Source organism: Strigops habroptila, chromosome 2 (assembly GCF_004027225.2).
Source record: "Strigops habroptila isolate Jane chromosome 2, bStrHab1.2.pri, whole genome shotgun sequence".
NCBI lineage: Eukaryota > Metazoa > Chordata > Aves > Psittaciformes > Psittacidae > Strigops > Strigops habroptila.
Window position 1 is genome coordinate 1506118 of NC_044278.2, and position 21357 is coordinate 1527474.

Sequence of the window (21357 nt, forward strand, 5' to 3'; positions counted from 1 at the left end):
CAGGTACTATGGACAGCACAGTGACATAGTTTCTGTATTGATTTCCTATCTCTCTCTTTGATCATTTAAAATAACATGCTATGTCAAAAAAATCACAGTCTTAGAAATTCATGGAAAGTACTTATAGTGATGTCTTGTTCCCTTCCTTCCTGCCTTCTTTCCTTCCTCCCTCCCTTCATTCCAGTCCAGTCCAGTACAGTCCAGACAGAGACATAAACTTTGCTCCAGCCTCCTACTTCCCTGCCTGACCTCCTCTAGTGGGAAAGCAAGATCAAGAAATCTTTACAGGTTCTGTTCTCTGAAGACCTTGGAAATTTCCATGCCTGTCTGTGTACAAGAAGTGCTAAAGAGAGAGTACACAGATTATATGTATATATTTATGTACAACTACAATTACTGTAAGACATCACTGTAGGTGTGTAGACTGTCTTGAAAGCTGAGATTTGGATAGCATAGTTGATGCTGATAAAGAAGGCACTTATTAAATGCAAGTACAACAGTTGTAATTAAGCTGTTGCTTTTTGCATAGTGGTCACATTCTCAGTTTATCGACTTGGTTTACTGGCTTATTGGTCTTCTCTAAATAATAATAAAACCATTGTAAGACTGCATTACGACAAGGCATAAGTAAAAGATTTTTTCAAGAAATACTGTTCCCATTTGGGAATACAAAGCCTGTGTCACTTTGAAATTTTATCATACAGTTTCCTCAACATATTTACAAGAAGATGGGATTTCTTAAAAGTTAAAGAAGCAAGCTGAGGTTAGCGTGCAGTCAGTGGCTGACAAATCTGGATTCTTAGGAAGGAACACTGATAACAACAAAGTGACAAAACCAAAACACTCTTCACTGAGTCACTGCCGTATTCACATGCAGTATGTTCTGCCAAACAGTCCATTTATCAGAGTATTTCCCTCCCTTCAAAGTTTGAAAGCATGAAAGACACAAACTTCTGTTTGGAGAGTTGCCTAAATATCACCCTGCTTAGAATGTAACAGGAAAGTCAGTGGAATAATTAGTTCTGTCTTTGCTAGTCATAAAAGATGAGTCACCAACAATATGAATCAAACTATTAATAGGCTCAGCCATTTGCACATCTGTGCTATACAGCTATACGTGTGCTTTCTTGTTTTGGAGTCAGGCTTCCAAGACAGTGACTGTCAGTGAGAACACCTAAGCATGTTGGTTTTAATGTTAGTAATACGTAAAGTGTAAAGATGAAGGTAGGTTAGGTTCCTGGTCCAGACATGCATTTAGGAAAAGACTATACCACCTTCTAGACAAAAATAAACTGGGAAAGTTTTGAATTTACTTAGTTAGACCACAACTTACACAAAACTGAAATGGAACTGCTCTAAAGAACTTGACACTTGATTCTATTTCTTACTTGACAAAAATTTTATCTATTGGTTGTTGTTTTCACTCAGGCTTTCTGTGGTTCTCAAGAAAGAAACTTCACTGTGTGAAAAATGGACCTGTGCAGAACATTGCTGCCTACCCACATAATAACATGTGTTGCCCTATTCCCAGGAATACAGAAATCATGGAATCATAGAACCACGGAATGATTTGTGTTGGAAGGGACCTTAAAGATCACCTGGTTCCAACCCCCTGCCACAGGCAGGGACACCTTCCACTAGAGCAAGTTGCTCCAAGCCCCTGTGTCCAACCTGGCCTTGAACACTGCCAGGGATGGGGCAGCCACAGCTTCTCTGGGAAAAGTCTGTGTCAGCGCCTCAGCACCCTCACAGGGAAGAATTTCTTCATAATACTTAATCTAAATCTCCCCTCCGTCAGCTTAAAGTCATTCCCCCTTTGTCCTGTTACTACATACCCTTAAAAGGTTACTAAATCTCTCCATGGTAACAGACTTCAGAACCTGTGCAATGCCTACTTTCCATGTGGTCATAGAATCATAGAATTATAGAATGGTTGGGTTGGAAAGGACCTTAAGATCATCCAGTTCTAACGCCCCTGCCATGGGCAGGGACACCTCACACTAGACCATGTCACCCAAGGCTCTGTCCAGCCTGGCCTTGAACACTGCCAGGGATGGAGCATTCATAACTTCTTTGGGCAACCTGTGACAGTGCCTCACCACCCTCACTCACAGTAACGAACTTCTTCCTTTATGACTCTGCCGTCTATATATATCCATTGAAATTGCCACCCATCAGGAGAAATGCATCCCAAAGGACAGCAGTGTGAAACTCTGCACTCCCCAGGGGAGATGAGAAAGACTCGCTTTCAGACCAACTTCAGGAAAAATGAAAGTCACCAAAGGAAATTGCTTTGTTTCCTTTAAGAAACTTCCTTTCAAAACCAAACATGTACTTACTTATGCAAACAAAGAAACAAACATACAACACAGGCACTCTTAATAGGCCAATGGGGCAATTTCTGCAGTAAGTAGGAAAAGCAGAAAAAAAAGAAAGATGATCTACAGCACTTTTAGTTTGGAAAGAACTATGTCCAGTTATTCCCTTCTTAAGAATCTAAGTATTTCTCCTGGAAAAACACAGGCTGTGAAATTGCAATGAATTATTCCCTGTACACCATCATGTGTCATTTATTTGCTACAGTGAACATTAAGTTATTTTAGATTTTACATAGCTGGATTCAGTCCATAGCTGGACTTCACTTATCGGTGGAGTCAGCGGATGACTAATTCATCCACTGCTACCCAGCCTTTTCTTCCACTTGGCTATCTGTAAGAATTGTCTCTCTTCCCCGCTGTTTTAATTTCAACAGTTGTACTATTGAAATACTTCTAATAAATTGCCAAAACCTCTTCTTTACTGGCTCAAAATGCCCAACTCCTTCAAATTTTAAACTTCTCTAATGCAGCAGAAATCAACTTAGATCACATGGTGTTTCTCTCTCTGTCAATCTTAAGCCTCATTTGACTCACTGGACATATTGATATTTCAAAATAATTTGATGATTTGTGTGATACCTTAAAAAATCGGAGATTACTTTTGCTGCTAACAAGAGCTATTTTGCAAGATTGTAACTATCTGTTGATAAGAGATACAAGGGTTCCCTTAGGCAATGCAATATGCTGTCTAAACAGCTTTCAGAGTCTATGTTATAGAGAAATACAAGTTTAAACACTGTATTTTACCATCTAGTATATATTATAGCCAGACAGTTGAAAGCTACCAGAATTCCTGCATCTGGTATTTCCTGGTCAAGTTGTGACAGCAACCGTGGACACCTAAAATGTTCAGTATCAAAAGCTTACCTTGAGTTTTCACTGGATCAGATATTTGGCTTGGGTCACTTAGTCCATATGCATTAGCTGCCCTCACAAGGAATAGATAAATTGCATTAGGTTTTAGCCCTTTAACTGCAAAACTCTCTGTTTTCACATTTTCAGCTACAGTTTGCCAGCTGCTACCAGATGCATGGCTAAGGATAAAACACACACAATAGCAGGTTAGCACGTGCTTCTTTAACAACATCTTATATATGAGTTTAAGTACAGCAAGATCACATGAAACTCATGTACCTGAAGGCCTCAATTATGTAAGAGGTTGGTGTTGCACCTGAATTCAAATTGGGTTGCCATGACAATGTTACTGTATTTCTGCTGACATCTGTAACCTCGGGTTTTGACGGAGCGCTAGGAATCAAGTTTGGGTCAGTGGGTCTCGGTGGCTGCACTGGGACTCCAAACTCTAACAAAGGAGAGAGAAATGCTGAGTGTAGACAGGAAACAGCTGCTAAGCTAACTGCTGTTCACATCTGCACAGGCAATTTATGTCATGAGTCAGATAACTTCTGCATTTCAATTTATGATTTTCCTTTATGTATTTTCTCCGTGCAGAGGAAACCCTAATTGATTTACCTTGGACCTCTATGTATGCGCTCCACGTAGCTTCGCCACTTGGGGTTGAAGCAATGCAGGTGTACCGACCAGTGTCGCCCAGCTGAGTGGGAAAAGAGAAGAATAAATATTTAAAACAATCAGGCACTCAGTGGGCTAGAAAAGTAATTACAGCTCTCCATGTTCCCCCCCGATGCGGATAAATGTATTCGGCTGCAAAAAATTCAAACCAGAAACTTCTTCCATTAGAAGTTATGATTTTGTGCGCTGCAAAATGAAAATGGATACTCATTTCTGAGCATTCGTTAAAGAGTTGGTAAAGCTGCAGATTTGAATTTAACGTTAACTATTCTGTATTGAACAAATGGAAGGCCAATTCTTGTAGCACTTATTCCCTACTCTGCCGAGGTCCTAACAAATAAATTGAGAAGGAAATCAGATGACAAGACCTCATGCAACTGTCAACCTTCTGCCTAAATAACGCCCAGGGATTTGTCTGGACTGGAGAGCATGTCATCCTTAAAATAAAGCTTAAATATTGCGCAGGGCCTTGTACATATGTGGTTCCCTGTGTTAGCATAAATTACACTCTACAGCAGACCCAAAAAGGAATCTCCATATGCTATTCTCATTGAGTTCTGAATGTTTGACTATTTGTCCATATGTGACTTAATCACATTTTGACGGAGTTTCTTTCCTCTCCCCTCAAAAGAAATGCTATCCTCCTAAGGTCCCAGCCTCAGCAGATGAGCTGAATGGAAGCACTCAATAATCAGAGGTTCAAACTCCAAGCCAGTGTAACTTGTAATTCATAACAAGGCAACTCTGGGGAACAGAGTAGGGTGATATATCCATCCTAATTTTTAAAAATCACTACACTTCAAACCACAGAAAAGATAGCAGAGAATAGCCAGTATGCTAAAACAACACTATGAAACATTTTATAGCATATGAGGCATAACCAGCAGTACTGACCAGGTACCTGCTATAATTCCCTAAGGAAGCTAGATATTTGACAGGTGGTTAACCATTTTGACCTATATTTACACTGTCAAGTGAATACGTTTAAACTTTAACAATTGTTTTGAGAAACATAGCTCTATTACTTCAGTATGCTGAACAAAAGTTTTATATATAAACATTTGAAATAATAGATCATTTTAATCTATTAGTGCTAAAGCCCAAATAATTTATGGACTCCTCTTACCGAAATACAAGGCTTGCTTTCCCCTTCATGTTTTAAAAATGAAATAATTCCCTTAATTAATACCTCTTCAAAGCATTTTTCCTTATGTAATCTGAAATAATGTGCCCTAGGCAGAATAAGCCAAGGTGTAAAGCATGAAGTATGAACTATCTGAAAGCATTTAAGTATCAAATGTTTTAATACATTTATTTAACATTTCATTAATTCTAAATGTAGGATTTACTACATCAAAAGTGCCTGGGGGTGAAAAAAAAAAAGTGAAACCAATAAGAAGAAAACTTGTTTGCCAGTTCAAGCTACCTTGGCATATCGGATCTGTAACGCTCCTGTCTCCAACTGCTTGATGCGAGAATCCTGGGTAGAAATGAGGATCCCATCCTTCTTCCAGAGGATAGTGGGCATTAAAGTGCCTGTGGCCACGCAGTTCAGTACTAAAGTACCATCTACAGCTACAGTCTGATTCACAGGACCCTGTCGAATGACGGGGGGAGGCCGGTCTGCAATCACTGCCAGAACAACAGGAAAGAGATTTCTGCAACTGGAAGCAATTTTCTAATCATCTAAGCAACTGAGGCTTTGAAACAAACTAAAGATAATTAAAGAAGCAATTAAAGTTTGAGGCATGCGTTACTCAAGCCAGGGTGCATTATAATGATGCACAACAATAGCATTTTAAAATGATACACAGCACTATTTTCAAAAAGTAAAGCAGCATTACATATTACACAGTGGGATCTGCTAGGCATTCTTTAATTCCAGCGTCTTTATAAAGTGATGATGGAATGAGAAAGGACTTCCCCATTTCTTTTTCAAGGCACAGATTACACCTTGTTCATATTCTACCATTGTAGCAGGCCTTTATAATGGAATTTATACTTTCGGCATTCAAAGACAGAGAAAAAGGAGGTAGGCAAGAAGGGAACAATGTGATGAATACGCACTTTCTAGAAAGGTTTATTGTGTAGCATCAACTCATTTTTGTGCTGTCTCCGAATTGCGAGATGCTTAGCAGTAGGGCAAACACAAAACTAATGAATAGGACCATATTAAAAACGTTCAACTAAGAAATATTTTCCAATAGTTTCTGACTTTTAGTTTTTTGATGACTAAATCTGTTACTATGACTTCAAAGTCACAAAGAGAATCCCACAGTGTGTTGGCATCAATTTTAATGCATATTTCACACAATGAAATTTAACTGTTATTGATGGGTTATTTAATAATAAGGTATGAAGCAGTCTCAGCATTCACAGAAAAAAGAAGGTTTTCTTCTCCATTATTCAATGGATAATCAAAAAAAAGAGGCAAAAGCTATCTTATTGTGTTTCAATAACCTCCTCAACCTGTACTGTCCAACATGACATGGACTGATGATCTGAAAATAGCCATGTAAATTAAAAACTGGTTTGGTAGCTGAAATATAAATCTGAAGTTCATGAACATCATATATTTCTAAATTACTTTTTGTAACAACAGACAGGGTGTTAGTACTGCTTTTCTTGGCTAAACTCCAACTCCTGTAATTTCATTTGCATGTTCAAATGACACTCTGTGTTTCCAACTGCATAATTTATCCTTTACTTCTTGTCCCAACCTGTTGCAATGCATTGCAATGTACTGCGAGGCCCATAGTATCTTTCTCTGCAGAGACAATCAAAATAAACCCACTTATAGTTTGTATTTGACTTTGACAAGTTTGTGAAGAGGTCTGCAGGTCTGCAGTTGCCGGTGGAAAGGGGCCGACCAATCTGTGCTCTACATGAGAAATCTAATGCCACTGAAATCCTTAGTTAATGTAAGTGCCACTGAAATTGATGGCAACTTCTATTACTTTTAGGAATATAAGAGTATCATTCTGCACACATATAGAAGTGCCTTCACTTCTATAAAAGTAGAGAAAAAAACATTTTCCCAAGACATTACACAAAGCAGTTACACATCAGATCAACCCAGAGCGTATAGTCACAGTAAAGGAAATATATTTAAATTAATTTGATTTTTCTGAGTTTGGATAGCATAGGTCATTAAGAAAAACTCTCTTAATTTGCCTAATTTCCTATTTTAAATTTACTTCTCACCTCGCCATGGCCTCCTCCCCAGTGAAAAATGGATAAAAGTGGATTAAGAACTGTGGCTTACCACTTGTGAGAAACAAGAAAGCATGCAGTCCTATTCCTCCAAACAATCTCAATCCAGTGGGTGTAAATAAACACTTTTATTCTTCAGGTTCACTGCATGTTTCTAGTACTGCATTATTTCTATGTGTTCTATAGGACAAAGGCCTAGTGTACAGACACTTCTCAGACAACAGCTTCCCTCCCCTTGTAAGTCTCTCCACAGACTGCACTTATTCTCTTTTTCTGTAAGTGCTAAGATTAGTATTTTTCTTGTGTATGTTTGCCATTAAAAATATGAAGTATTTCTGATAATTGGCAAATTGGCCTCACGTCAGCATATATTACTGCTTGCAGTCATGTTCCCTGTAGCTTTTTCATCTTAATTTTTTCCTCCCCAACTGCTTCTAAAAAGGAATGTACAATAATATTCATTTGTATGTTATTCCACTGACTTCCACACAGGTTGAGTTTTTTCCCTTGTTATACTGTGATATTAAAAAATAGGGAAAAAACAGGTAAATGGAGATGCTAAGGAAATGGACACACAATGATAAGGATAAAGAGCTAGGCCACAAGCAATCTGAAAGTAGATTAAATCTAGTGGGAGAAGCTAAAAAAAGCCAGATAAATTAACAGACCTGACAAAAATAAACTGAACATACTTACTAAATGCAAAATGGAAATGTAGTGTTACACAATATCCAAAATGTTAAACCCGTGACAGAGCTAGCCAAGCTAGGACTTTTATGTTTAAAGCCACATGCAATCCACATTTATGCAAAGCAGATTGCAAAGTAGTGTCATATCATCCCACTGGTGTGGGATATAATAAATGATGAAATAAAGGTATCATTACCATCAGTAACTTCCAAGTAGGCTTTTGTTATGATACTTCCTGCAACATTTAAAGTCTGGCAGATGTAGTACCCAACATCAGATCTCTGGACATTGGTGATAGTGAGGTCTCCTGTCTGGGAAACTGAAAATCGGCTGGATGACTGAGGGGGCTGGTATGAGAAAAGCAGATTCTACAGGATGTATAGGAAAGAAAGTGGGGGAAAAGGGGTTAATTAAATTCAAACATCAATAATCTTAACTTTAATACATCTAAACAAATGCATTTTTTCATGTTACACATAAAACATTCTGCTCTTCCTATCTTAAACATGTCTATACCACAATGTGAGTAGCTTTAATAGAATTGTTTGTGACAAAATGGGTGCAGATATGCACATATGATTGTGTAAGTCTTTCAGGATTGCTCTAACACCTCTATGGTCAACAGAGCCTCTACTCGTGTAAAGCCTCTATGGCTTTACACACAGCTCAACAGGCAGTAGCGAAGATGTATTATGTACATATACAATAATGGTGCAAGCAACTGTGGTGAAACCTAGTAATACTTTAACATCCTTTAGATCTTATTCCACGGCATTCTATTTATTCCACTTCAATGCAGATGCTGGTTTACTTACTTGTATTTTAACTTTCACCTTCCTAAGAATGAAGCAGTTTTACAAAAAGAGTTTTATAAAAACAGGTAGAGATACCTGTTTAGGTATCTCTAATCATAGTGTTTGTGTTCTATTATTAGTCTTATAATACAGAATTAAATCCTATGCCAGTTTCTACTTAGGCAGTTTTGGTATGAAGTGCTTAGTATTTACCAACAGTGGCCAAAAATCAGAATTGCAATCAAAATAATACAAGTCCTTTACATTAAATACTGCTTCCAAATTTCTACCTCTGATTGAACAATTTGTGAATGGGAATACTTTAAGGTCACAGAGGCTAATTTTTTCTCTCTCCTTCTTGCCTAACTACTTTTTCATTTCCAAAAATCACGCAAAGGAATGGGACACAACATCCTCTACACTTCAGTATTAGCAATTTGTATTCACTGACCTCCTCCTCCAGTTCCCTCAATCATCACAAGTGGTCACTACTCAGCAGTCAAAAATAAGCCAGAAAAAATATGAACTAGACCATACTTTAGGGAAAAAAAATCCACGTCATTCAAAATACAAACATAATATACTGGTATACTTGCACCATTGAAGATTATCATCTAAATCTGGTTAGCAGTTCAGTTGTACTTAGGTATTTAGACATAAATGTTGCAATGAAGTAAAGAAGCCAATCTTTAAGTGTTCTCAATTTCTCTGGCCGATTGTTTTGGAACACAAAGCACCCCGTCATATGCTATCGCACCATTCATTCATTCATTCTTTCATTCACAGGAAAACCAGAATCCTATATTCCTTCTTTCCTTCCAATAAAGAATACTTTGTGTCACATCCCTCCTTCAAAAGATGACTCTGTAAGAAAACGGTGATTCTGTTGCTGTGCTATATTGTGTTTCACCCACTGGCTTTCAAGATCCTTTACAAAGAAGCTGAAAATAATTTTCCCTCCCATTCAAATAACAAAGCTGGGAGAAAAAGTGACCTATTCAGGTATGACCTGTCAGCCAACTGAGTGGGAAAATACATCTCCTTAGCCCCAAATTAGAGTCCTGCAGTGATGCAGCTCTATACAGCAAATGGTTTAGTTTGCCAGACAAACGCAAACACATGGCAAACTAATAGCCTGACTATAAAGCCAGTGCCAAACTTTCTGGAAATTTGGGAGTGTTTGGGAGTTCAAAAAAACTTCAGCTTTAGTCATCTCTTCATCTCTCAAAAGTTCTCCCTGTTAGGTGAAAAAGATTTTCATAGTAGTAAAACATGGAATGTTTCCAGTTGTTTCATCACCTAGTATGCATGTGACTAAGAAGCAGAGAAGAAATATCCAGCATCTCCCAGCTCTAGACCTATTTTTCACATCTTTAAATCAATAATTACAATATTTTTCTCTCATATCATCTCTTTAAGAAACTGTCAGGAAGAAGGGACACAGAAAGGCTGTTTTACCTGACTTCCCTCTCTCCGCCAAAAGATGGCTGGCTGAGGGTTTCCAGTTGCTTCACACTGGAAAGTCACTGTTCTCCCCAGTGCAGCTACCTGGTCTCGAGGCTTTACAACAAACTGTGGAGGCTCTGAAAGGAAAATACCCGATAAATAAATAAATAAATAAATCACAGTACTATCAGCCTATTTGAAAGCAAAATTTGCCTATTGATTTTACATCATGTAAAACAGATTAGTTTCTTTAATAAGGAGATGCATCATAAGGAGACACATTATTCTCTAACAGCCTCAGCCTCTTCAGCATCACTCAGATCAACTTTTCTGTTGCTAGACCACAACAGCTAAAACTGTGCATCATGTGCTTTTATTACTGACCACTTATACAAGGAAGTAAGTCCCACTGACTTAATGAGACAACTTGCAGAGCAACAGTCACCAATAAGAACAAATTTGTTACAATTTGGTTTTTAAAGGAGGAATACAACTACAAGTCAGAATGGGGAAATCTTTGAGGGGCAACTGGCGCCCAGGCCATGCTTTGTCAAGGGCTGTAATAAACACTGTTGTGTAACTATGAATTCAGGCTTACACACTCACGTGTCATCATCTGTGATTTAGGAAAGCTGAGGAGAGAAAAAACCCTTAAGTGCTCATATAAGAGACTTCTGATGTTCTCGGAGTCTCAAAAAATTTAAAGTCAAAAGCCCTAGAAAAACTATTGAACAGATTTTAACCATTTAAACTCTTCAATCCAATTACTGAAGAGGAATGAATTTAAAGGAACAGCAGAGCTAAATGTCTCCATCATTTACATAAGCAAGGGCATGTTCAAACAAAATATACATGCAAATGAAGGCAAATTTGAAACATCTGCTCAGCCTAACATTATAAATACTGCCAGCATTGTCCAAATTGTTTGATTTATACAGACGCCAACAACCCCTTCATCCAGTATTAAACAGAATGTCAAAAAATCATGTCAGTCACATTAAAAAAAAATCATCATAGATGACAGCATTAGATATCTTGATGGGGCTAGCATAGAAAAAACCTAGCTTGGTTTACAAGCTGTTAGTTCTCACTTCTGTAAAAATGTGCATTAAATGAAATTCCATTTACTTGTTCATTTCCAATGCTGTCTGATCATCTGTCCAAAACTAATTATGCTCTCCCTCTTCTTTGGGGTGAGAATAAAGGGTATGTTTTTAATCTGACTTTAACAATGTTTTTAGTGTCTTTTTATTTTCTTCTTCTTTCAAACAATTCTGTATTTACAAAATTTTCCTTTAAAAAGAGTGTGAATCATGTAATTTAAAGCTATCACTCAACATAAACATCAAGTAATAGTGGCTTAATCTAGAATGAATTCAATAACACTCAAAGTCCTTTCTAAAAAGAATTGCTTTCAGTGCTCCTATGGGCACTTTCAGTTATGTGTTCCTCATGCCATGTGTCTCTGTTCCCTATTGAGTGAATTTTAGAGTATACTCTTCCTACGACCACCCTGCTTTGGAAGGAGTTTTTGAAGCACAACATATTATTTACATTTGGATGCAAATGCTACCTTTCCTAGAACTTCCTTAGATAAGAAACTAGGCCAAGTGAGGGTGGGACTGACCAACAGTAATTATCTGACTTCAAAACATTTAGCTCTGAAACATTCAATAAGTACCTCAGGAGAAGATGTGGGAAGACTCTGACATGACAGCATGCTTAATTTAGAATGGAAGGTGACACTGTTGGGGGTTTGCCACAGGGTTGTGAGGTATGATGGGGAAAATGGAGATGAGGGTGAAGCACCTTTGTTACGCTGTTGGATTCTAATGACAAGAATAAATTTAGCATATAGTTAAATTTAGGGCGTGGCTGGTTCTAGTCTGTGGCACAATGCCACACTAAATGGAACTGAGGCTTTCTAAATCCTGAGCCAGTGCATAGGATTTATAAGGCTTCAGATTTCACTGAACTTAAGAATGGGTACAGTTGTAAGAAGATTAAAACGGTTCTGCCCACTTGGAGAAATAGCTTAATGCTTGTGATTCTAGGACCTGAAGATGACCACTCAGGGACTACTGAACACAAAAAACCATGAGGGTAAATTCAGTCTTCCAGGTAACCATGGCAGAATTTATAAAATGCAGATAGGTGTACATTTCTCTACATATTATTCTAAGTAAGTATTTTGCATGTATATTTTTCTAAATATATATGTGTATTATGCATATGTGGATTATTCTAAATCTATTGCCATTAAGATAAATAATAAAAATCCTATTAGCTGCAATGTCAGAAGAATTAAACCAGGGTAAAGTGAAACCCAATTACTAAAATCCGTTTGATGTTCACTGTACTGGCAACATTTTCACTGTCTTTTGTTTTAACTTCTGTTTGCTTTCACACTTTGGCTCTTATACGTGTGGTATGTGATGAATATATTGTGAAAGATGCTGAAATAATAATCCACTTAAGGAAAGAACAACTTCTATCTTTGAGACCTTTAACAAAAAGAATTAAATTTATAGAACACTACTGAAGTTCAACTAATGCAGTCGCTGAAGAAAGAAGACATTAGGATTTGACTTATTACATCATGTAGAAACAGAAAGTTAGCAACCCATTACCTTTCTTTGCCATTAAGTTACCCATACTTCATGCAGAATTTATTCTGTGCGATGTGTCTTGTCAATAACAAGTAAAAGATGGGAGCTGACTGATTGAAGGACATGGAAGGGGATGGATGGGAAGGGGAGGAGAAGTTCCCGTCACAGTGATACGATGACTAGAAGATGGCCAATAAAATTTCAACTTACCAGACACAACTAAAAACAAAAACAAAACAAAAAGAAAACATGGAATAAATAAAATTGAACAGACATGAAACAAAGCAAAGAATAAAGCAAAATTAAAAATAAAATAAATAAAATAAAAAGGGCCCTTGGTAAGGACCTTAGAAAGCACACACATAATCTGATACATGAAAAATAGGTTTAAAATGTTGAATCACATATTTTTTATTTGATTTTCAAGCAGAAGTCTCTATCAAATGCTGAAAGCAAGGTGTAGAGGTAAATGGTAACAGACTGAAATAACGGTCAGGCAACATGGATTCTACACCAAGCCTTTCCAATGAACTGTTGGGTAACCTTTGCAGCCTTGAATAAAGTTTTTTCATATTATCATTATTTCACTGTATCAAGAGCCTTCCATGGTAAAATTAACTTGAAATCTCCAGTAAATATCAATCTACAACATTGCTGAAATAGAACAGTGACATTTACACCCTTTGTAAAGCATACAAACATCTACAAAATGGAAAATACTTGTCTAACAGCTATTACAAAGGAAGATTATTAAAATATGCTAAGGCATTTAGCCCACACACTTCTTTAGTATAAGATTGCTGTATCAAGGTCACAACGCTCACTACAATGCAAACTAAACCACAACTAAAATTAATCTGAAAAGATTTTTAACCCTTTTCTTCCTCCCTCATCCCCAACCTCAATTTCACTGAAGTATTCAAAACCAGATATTTATTGCAAAATATTAGATTTTTCGGTTGAAATTGCCAGTGATAAATTATCTAATATTAAATAAGCTTCCAACCATAGTTGAAAATCTTCATAAACTTTGAAATGGAACAGATCCTGGCAGGCTAACTTTGCTTATAAAAGAAAGGCATGTTAGAAAGCATTCCAACCACGTATCACTAAGTGAAAGAACAGGCTGAAAATAAAAATGCAAAAATCATGCATCTCAAAAATATACACAGATACTGCAAAAAAAGGTCAATAAAAAAGGTAGTTTGTATAAGATAATGACAGTAAAGTAAAAAAATATATATTATTACAAATACCAAACCCATCAACACTTTGGTCTCATCGCTTTATGCTGAGAGTTAAACTACTATTGTTCAGCACGGTACACTTTCATATCGGGTAGGTAAGCACCTGCAATAATTCTCTGATAAAAAACATGGAGTAAACTAATAATCTCCCATCTGCTAACATTCATCAGGCATGAGGAATACTGGCTTACTCTTCAAATAAATACAGAGAAGTCCAGGTGTATTATGAAAATGAAGCAGAAAGAGAATCAGATATATGACTGGAATTTGGATCATGTTGAAGCCAAGAAGCCTGAAACCGAATGCACCAAAATCAGATCACATAGTGAATTTGGGGTTTATGTTATTACAGATATTTCTTCAGAAATACTCCCAAGGAGAAGCAGCTGAAATTACCATTTTTCAAAGATCTAAGTTTCAATTTTAAGGATGTATTCTGGATGTACATTAGCCTTCCTTACGTGTGTGGGTTTAGTATTTCTCAAAGAAAAAAATCAGCGCGCATTATTCTGTTCAGATTATCTGCAAGTCTATGATTTGTAAGAGAAGTGGCCAAGAAACGACACACAAGAATTCCTGAGAGAAATATGCTCATCCCCAAGATTCAGCTCCTACCTACTCTTGATTGTGCCTAAGTACATTACACAGTAACCATTAGTTTTTAACTGTAAAGCTCTCTACTAAACTTGCAATTACAGTCTGACCTCCTCTAAAATTAGAAATGCTTCTCCATAAAACACAACTCATATTCCACATGAAATAGCCTGATAAGAGAGTTAATGGGATGCAATTCTTGCACAGAGGAAGTAACTCTGAATTACTTATTTTTCTTTACTCAAGTAGTGCCAAAAAGAGAAAAGTTCAGCCTTCTTGGTAGCAATGCAAAGCTGCCTAAGCCTTCTTAATGAAATCTCACTTGGAAATGCCTAACAGATAGAAATCTGTCTGGGTTGCTCAATTACGTTACTACAAATTAAATTAACTTTTAAATGCTGAATTTCCACCTTTCTTTTTACCAGATAGTTTTTACCTACAGTAGCAGGTCAAAAAAACCCTGTCAAGAAATTGTATTTTTTTTTTGCCCACCTGTAAAAACAGAGGGGATACTGATACATGAAAGTAAATCTCTGTAGAAACAGGGCATCAAATCTGTGGCAACTGTAAAGGGTGAAATTTCATAGAAAAATTTAAAGAGTTCTGTCAGAGGGACATCATGTGGTTTAAAAGAACAACAATAATAGCAACAACTACAACAATGACCACTTTCTTTGTTTGATTTACATCCTACTGCTAACCATGGTTACTAAAACTGAGAAGTAAATGACTTTTCCTCTATTGTGGCACATTTTATTTGTCAGCACTTTCAATTATAAAGTAAATTAATTTTCCCTGTGTTTATCATGGTTTTCACATGGCAACTAGGGGGAATAACCTGTTTGTAAAGACGGGAAGTTAGCATGTAAAACCACAAATACCAAAGGAATAATACTTTTGCCTTTCCAATAATTTCCTTGACATGTGAGGTTTTTCAGGGAAGACATGTCCAGTAACTGAACAAAAACCAAAAGGAAAGTGATTTCAGACTACTGATGTGATCTTTTAGAGCCTTATTCTTGCCAGAAATCCTATCATCCTCACTGGGACTATTGGTATCATTAAATCCACTTGCAGGAGTAGGATTTTGCAGTTTTAGCACTTAAACTACAGACTAGTATAGTTGCCAGATGTCAGTGGAGCAACTACTGTATTTGACAGATTTAGTATTGCAGGGTCACAGGATAATCAGGTTGGGCGCAACCTCAGAGGTCTCTCTACTCGAACCTTCTGCTCAAACGGGTGCAGCTATGGGGTCAGACCAGGTTGCATAGGGCTTGAAAACTTCCAAGGACTGAAAATGCACAGCCTCTCTGGGCAACCTGCTCCACAGCTTGACTGTCCTCCTAGTGAACAAATTTCTCCTCATATCCAGCCTTGATCTCCCTTGTTTCAACTTAAATCCATTGCCTCTTGTTCTCCCACCACAGACCACTGTGATGACCCTGGGTCTCATCAACAACCTTCCGAGGTATTGGGGTTGCTGTTATGCCCCCGAAGAAAACACTTTTTCTCCAAGCTGTGCAAGCACCATTCTCTCAGCCCTTCCTCACAGGTACGTATGAGACCACAACATGCTGTGTGTAATGCCTAAATCTCAAAATAACACATTTTGTAATTCTTCTCACAAAGGTGAATGCCAGTGTTGATCTAGTGTTTCTTTAAAACTCACCTATTTCCTTGTATCTAGAATTAAGTATTACAAAGTTGTGTCTATTTCTCACTCTGATATTAGACAACCTATTAACTTCAAGTGCCCCATTCTTGAAAGCTGTGGTAGTAATTATCTATCTCAATGAAAGTAAAATTATAGACATTTTCATTCAGTTGTACTAATAAGGTGCTTTTGAGATCCTGAGATCCAAGGTGGTACTTAATTACTAAACAGTATTTTGTTCTGCATGTTAAATACTCATTAATTATTGCTCTGTTACTATTTGTTAATATTTTCCATGTATTCAGATGATATCTTGTTATTTAGCTGATACAAGCTGAATACTTTCGATTTAAGTTGAACGTGTTTCATTTTTGATTACTTTAATAAGAATCTTCATGTCTTCAAGGACTGCTTGACATGTACAGAGGCTATTATAAAGGAAGCAAGAAAGTATAATTCTTCGCCAGAGAAATGAAACCATCCCAACCTTCAGACCAATCATTACATATGAAAATCAAGGTCATATACAATCTTTAGCTTCTGTATAAACCCTTGGTCATATGACTAAGGCAGGAAATGGCAGTCACAATTAAATTTAGATTACTTTCAAGTAACTTTGTGATACTTTAATCCCAGTTGAAGTGAAAAATATCAGAGGTTGAATGTTGCCTGTAGAAACAAACTGGCAGGAGATGGGCTGTGAGTATAAGCCTATGCGCTGGAATTGACAACGTTTCTCAGGAGCATGTATTTCTGATGTGGTTGGCCAGGTAGAGACTAGGCAGAGCTAGCAACAGAAATAGTACAGAGATAGGTACATTATCCCTCATGGAGCATTGCAGTTCAACAGAATGGCTGACACCCAGCTGTTTATAATTTTGGTATGAAACAAGTGGGTGAGGAACCCACTGTTTCTAACCTCTGTCTGAAATGAGTGGGTACAGAAAATTTGGGTACTAAAGTTACACGCACAGGAAATGTGAGAGTCTGAGTATGTTTGGCAAACTGCTCAAACTCTGACTGCTCACTCCTTAAAAAAAATAAAGATGTTTCAATTTTACTTTCTGATCCCTTCCCTATTTCCAAGCAAAAACTAAAGCTGCCAACATCATCTGTTCCTGAGTATGCTTCATTCCTAAGCTCACTGAACTCTGAAATCTAATTAACTACTTTTTACTTTCAACTATCTGAACAAGGACCACCAAATGCCTTTCTGCAACATGACTACCAGTTATTTATGTTGATGTTTTGCAAAAACTATTATTAAAGGAGAACGTTTGAGACAATGTGCCATGTTTGATTTTCTGTCTAGTGATTTGTAGGCTATTTGTTCTTAACAAAGCAATCTGCAACACCCAATATCCTTGATATGTACATCTCTCTGCAGTCATTTGTGGGACGTATCACTTTCTACAGAGAAATAAACAAAGGCCAAATTCTCTTGTTCTGAAAAAATATAAATGCTGTCATTCAGCTGTCTCCTGGCGTCACCCTGTGAAAAATATGGGAAAATAACACCAGGTACATTGCAAAAGAACTAGGGTGTATCACTTTTCATCCTCATTGGTCTGTTTTCAGCTGTCACTTCTTGAGGTCTAGATACATACATAAATAACTGCTAAAATTCACATTCATCTAAGACCAGACTGGGACACCCTTACTCACCACGAATGCCTTCACGGTACATAGTCCCAGAGCACCAAGTGTGATACAGTGCAGTACAAACTTCTGAGGAAAGATCTAACCGTCTGGCGCCAAGCATGCCACAGCCATACAGTTGAGGCAAAATGTTTACATTAGATTTTTGATGTTTCAAATGAAAAGTGATGACTTGTTATTCCAAACCCCCAGCATGGGAGTGATCCTGGTTTATTACATTTATGATGACTGAAAGAGTTCTGTTTTGGATTGCTGCTGAAGCGTCAGATAAGCACTTCTTAAGTTTAAAGGCACAAGTGACTACAGTAACTACTAACCAAAGGCAAGAAGACAGAAATCTAACTGATTGGAAAAGAAACAAATTAATTGTTTTTTATAATGGCGCTGTAAGTAAGAGAATGAAATTAAGAAAGCAAGTAGTTGACTATTAGGAAAAATAGTTCTAAAAGTAAGATCATCTTTAGGAATAGTGGAAACCTAGAAACCTGTAGCAATGATTCAGGTTCATACACAGAACAAACACACAACATCACAACACACGCAGCGTGGCAGTTCAACATCACCAACTCCAGAATCCATTTTAGAGATCAACCTGAAGCCAAGAATTCAAAATCAAGGGTTCTCCTTCCTGCAGCAAGCAGGAAGGTAGCTGTTCTCAGCTCTGCGGCAGGAGCAACAAGCCATTTGCTTCAATGGTGGCATTAAAATGTCACTAAGCTTTCTACTCTCCTTGGTGGTTTAAACTCCAGCCTTTGCTGACAAAGCAGTACAAGATCTGTGCATCAACCAAAACTCCTGCTTGGGTGCTTTCCCGTTTTCAGGAGCTATCAAATGGCATTGACCCCTGGCTGTTCTGAGTTTTAATTTGGGCTGAGAGGTGTTTCCCTCCCCAGCCCTAATTGATGTGGTTGGGCAGTAAAATCTGGCTTGATCTCAGCTGTTTCTCTGTCATGGAACTGTATTACCTTAATGTCTGCCTCACAGCAGGCTAATGAATCTTCCTTTTAAAACATTTAAAAGGGCTACACAAGCATGTGTATGTTTGTACATGCATGCTGGGGAGGAACCTACTGCAATAATTTGTGGGAAGAAAACAGTGTGTAAAATGTACTCACATGAGATTTTTTGATTTGCAACTGATTTTCCTGATACCAGCTACAAAATAAGAAAGTCAATGAAGATTTATATGATAAAAATATAAAATGTGGAAATAGACTTTGCAGAGTGGTTTTAGAAAGTAGCACTCCTCAGGTTAATATGTGCAGTATGCAGTTTCAAATGTTTGTAAACCCTATAGTCACTGCCTTGCGGTGACAAGAGAAATCTGAAATATGGGGGTTAGAAGACAGCAAGAGGGAGAGAGGGATTTAAAGTCTTCCAGAAATTCCTCCCCTAGTCTCGCCTCCCCTTTCCTTGTTCTGGGTCCTCCTAAACCAGCCTATAAACCACCTACAATTTAGAGAGCGCACTTAAGACAAGCCTAATTCCATCTATTTAAAAACATGAGTAATGTGGTAAACTGTGGAGTACTGTTTCCCAGGCTGCTTTTTTCAGAGAAGAGTTGTCTTCCCCTGTGTTTAAAAAGAACTGAGGTAATTTTGGGCGCCGCTGCAATCTAAGTAGTCGTGGCTACAAATATTTATACTAAAACCTTTTAAAAGCATGAAAAAAGATAGATGAATTTCACATTAGGATGTGCAGAAGAACAAAAAGATTATGATAGCTGGATACTATTTGGAGAATTGTTAGGAGCTTCCTACTGCATTTTTTGACTTACAGTAAAAGACAGTAGAGCTGAAAAGGAAACTGAGTGGGATTTTTTTCCCAGCTGTTTCTGATAGCAGTTTTCTTGGAAAGAAGTACTTGAAATCCACAGCAACCTTCTTATTACAAGTTAAAGCTCTTTGTGAAAAGTGGCCAAAGCCCCATGATCAATGGATACCAAACACCCACTAAAAATGGAAGGACAATAAATCTCCACAGCGCAGTAACTTTTGATCATTAAACAATGTTATTTTGGGCATGCAATACTCTGTAAGGAATACTGTCAACTCTAACAGATACTATCTCAAAAGAAATCTGGACCTCTTTTTAAGGGGACAGCACAGCCCCCACATCGAGACAACCCAAGTCTACCTATGGGACACTAATACCTGAACTTATTTTTTTAATAATGTTATCAGGAAGTTAACCATGATATATTAATGAATTTTAATTATAGGTAGCAAAATTTACAACATGTAAGAATTTTATACAAGATGGAATTATCCATCAGGGACAGGGGAAGTTCAGGTTGGATATAAGGAAGAAGTTCTTTATTGTGAGGGTGGTGAGGTGCTGGAACAGGTTGCCCAAAGACCTGGTGAATGCTCCATCCCTGGCAGTGTTCCAGGCCAGGTTGGACAGAGCCTTGGGCGACATGGTCCAGGGTGAGGCACCACTGCCCATGGCAGGGGGTTGGAACTGAATGATCTTACGGTCCTTTCCAACCTGAACCATTCTTTGATTCTATGACAGGGAATTTTTACTGTAATGGAGGTAGAAAAGGAAACAAGTTGCTTAAGGAAATAAAAACAATGTGCAAAAATAAAACAAACTAAAAAAAAAATAATCAGGGACACTCAGCCTGATTTTCACACAGTGAAGCCAAAAAGACGATAATGCTGATAAAAACTGGGGGTAGGCTGAAACAAAAGTATTGCTGCAGCTATCATGGTCCAGGGATATTAGCAAACATGTTTTGAGGTTTAGTCTTTAGTTAGGTTAGTTATATTCTTCGAGGAAAAAAATCTATTAAGGTCTGAGCACCCAAGAACTCTGAAGGAAAAGGTGCAGAAAAGGCCATTGGACCTTGCTGGTGGAAGGCCTGACCACAGCAGAACTTTCAGGTGACTTCTTCCTCTGTACTAAGAGCCAGGTATTAATGTCCTACCTTAACTGTGTCAAAAGAGCAAGTGTATGTTTAATCTAAGGAGATAAAAGTCCTAAGTGGGCTCTCATTATGTTAGTGAAAGATGCAAAGAGAACAGAATGCCCTTCAATGCTGTGTTCAAAGAGCACAGGGCATTTATGAGAACAAGAAAAGTAGCGTCAGATCCACCCATCCAGCTTTGTCTTTTTTCCTCAACCCTCTCATCCTATTCCATACTTAAACAGGAAAAAAAAATTCACCCAGACTTTCGGAATTATGTATGGTCAGAAGGACAAGAGGAGCATGCAGATACCTCCTGCAGAAAACAATGTGGGCATACTTGATATATAACAGTTTAACCAGAAGAAGCTGTTTTTCTCTTACACTGGAATATTCTGATACTGTGCCTTCTAGGTAATCTAGTTTGCATATAAAGACTGCAAGATACCTTATTACCAGCTCTGGAGTGTTATTCAGCACCTAACACTAAAATATTTTAGTGTTCAAACAAAATTCATAGTAACAAAATGTACTCAAAACAGCTTATCAAATAATGTTTGAATGCACTGTTATCCTAAGTCAGCATTCTTTGGATCAAGAACCAATTTGGAGATGACTGATTTTAA

The 21357-nt window shown here is 37.6% G+C and overlaps 1 protein-coding gene across 11 annotated transcripts in view; it reads right to left on the bottom strand.

Moving 5' to 3' along the window:
- ROBO1 (roundabout guidance receptor 1) overlaps window positions 1–21357 on the bottom strand; it is a 709821-nt gene that overhangs the window by 52302 nt on the left and 636162 nt on the right. For 8 of the 11 annotated variants that reach the window (XM_030471686.2, XM_030471690.2, XM_030471683.2 and 5 more), the window contains 7 exons: window positions 12874–12882; window positions 10067–10191; window positions 8011–8182; window positions 5338–5543; window positions 3852–3933; window positions 3513–3681; window positions 3246–3412 (listed from right to left, as the gene is read on the bottom strand). In XM_030471686.2, the coding sequence (XP_030327546.1) occupies window positions 3246–3412; window positions 3513–3681; window positions 3852–3933; window positions 5338–5543; window positions 8011–8182; window positions 10067–10191; window positions 12874–12882 (930 nt within the window). The remainder of the gene's footprint in view (window positions 1–3245; window positions 3413–3512; window positions 3682–3851; window positions 3934–5337; window positions 5544–8010; window positions 8183–10066; window positions 10192–12873; window positions 12883–21357) is intronic. The other 3 variants (XM_030471685.2, XM_032919759.1, XM_030471689.1) reach the window with 1 other exon arrangement.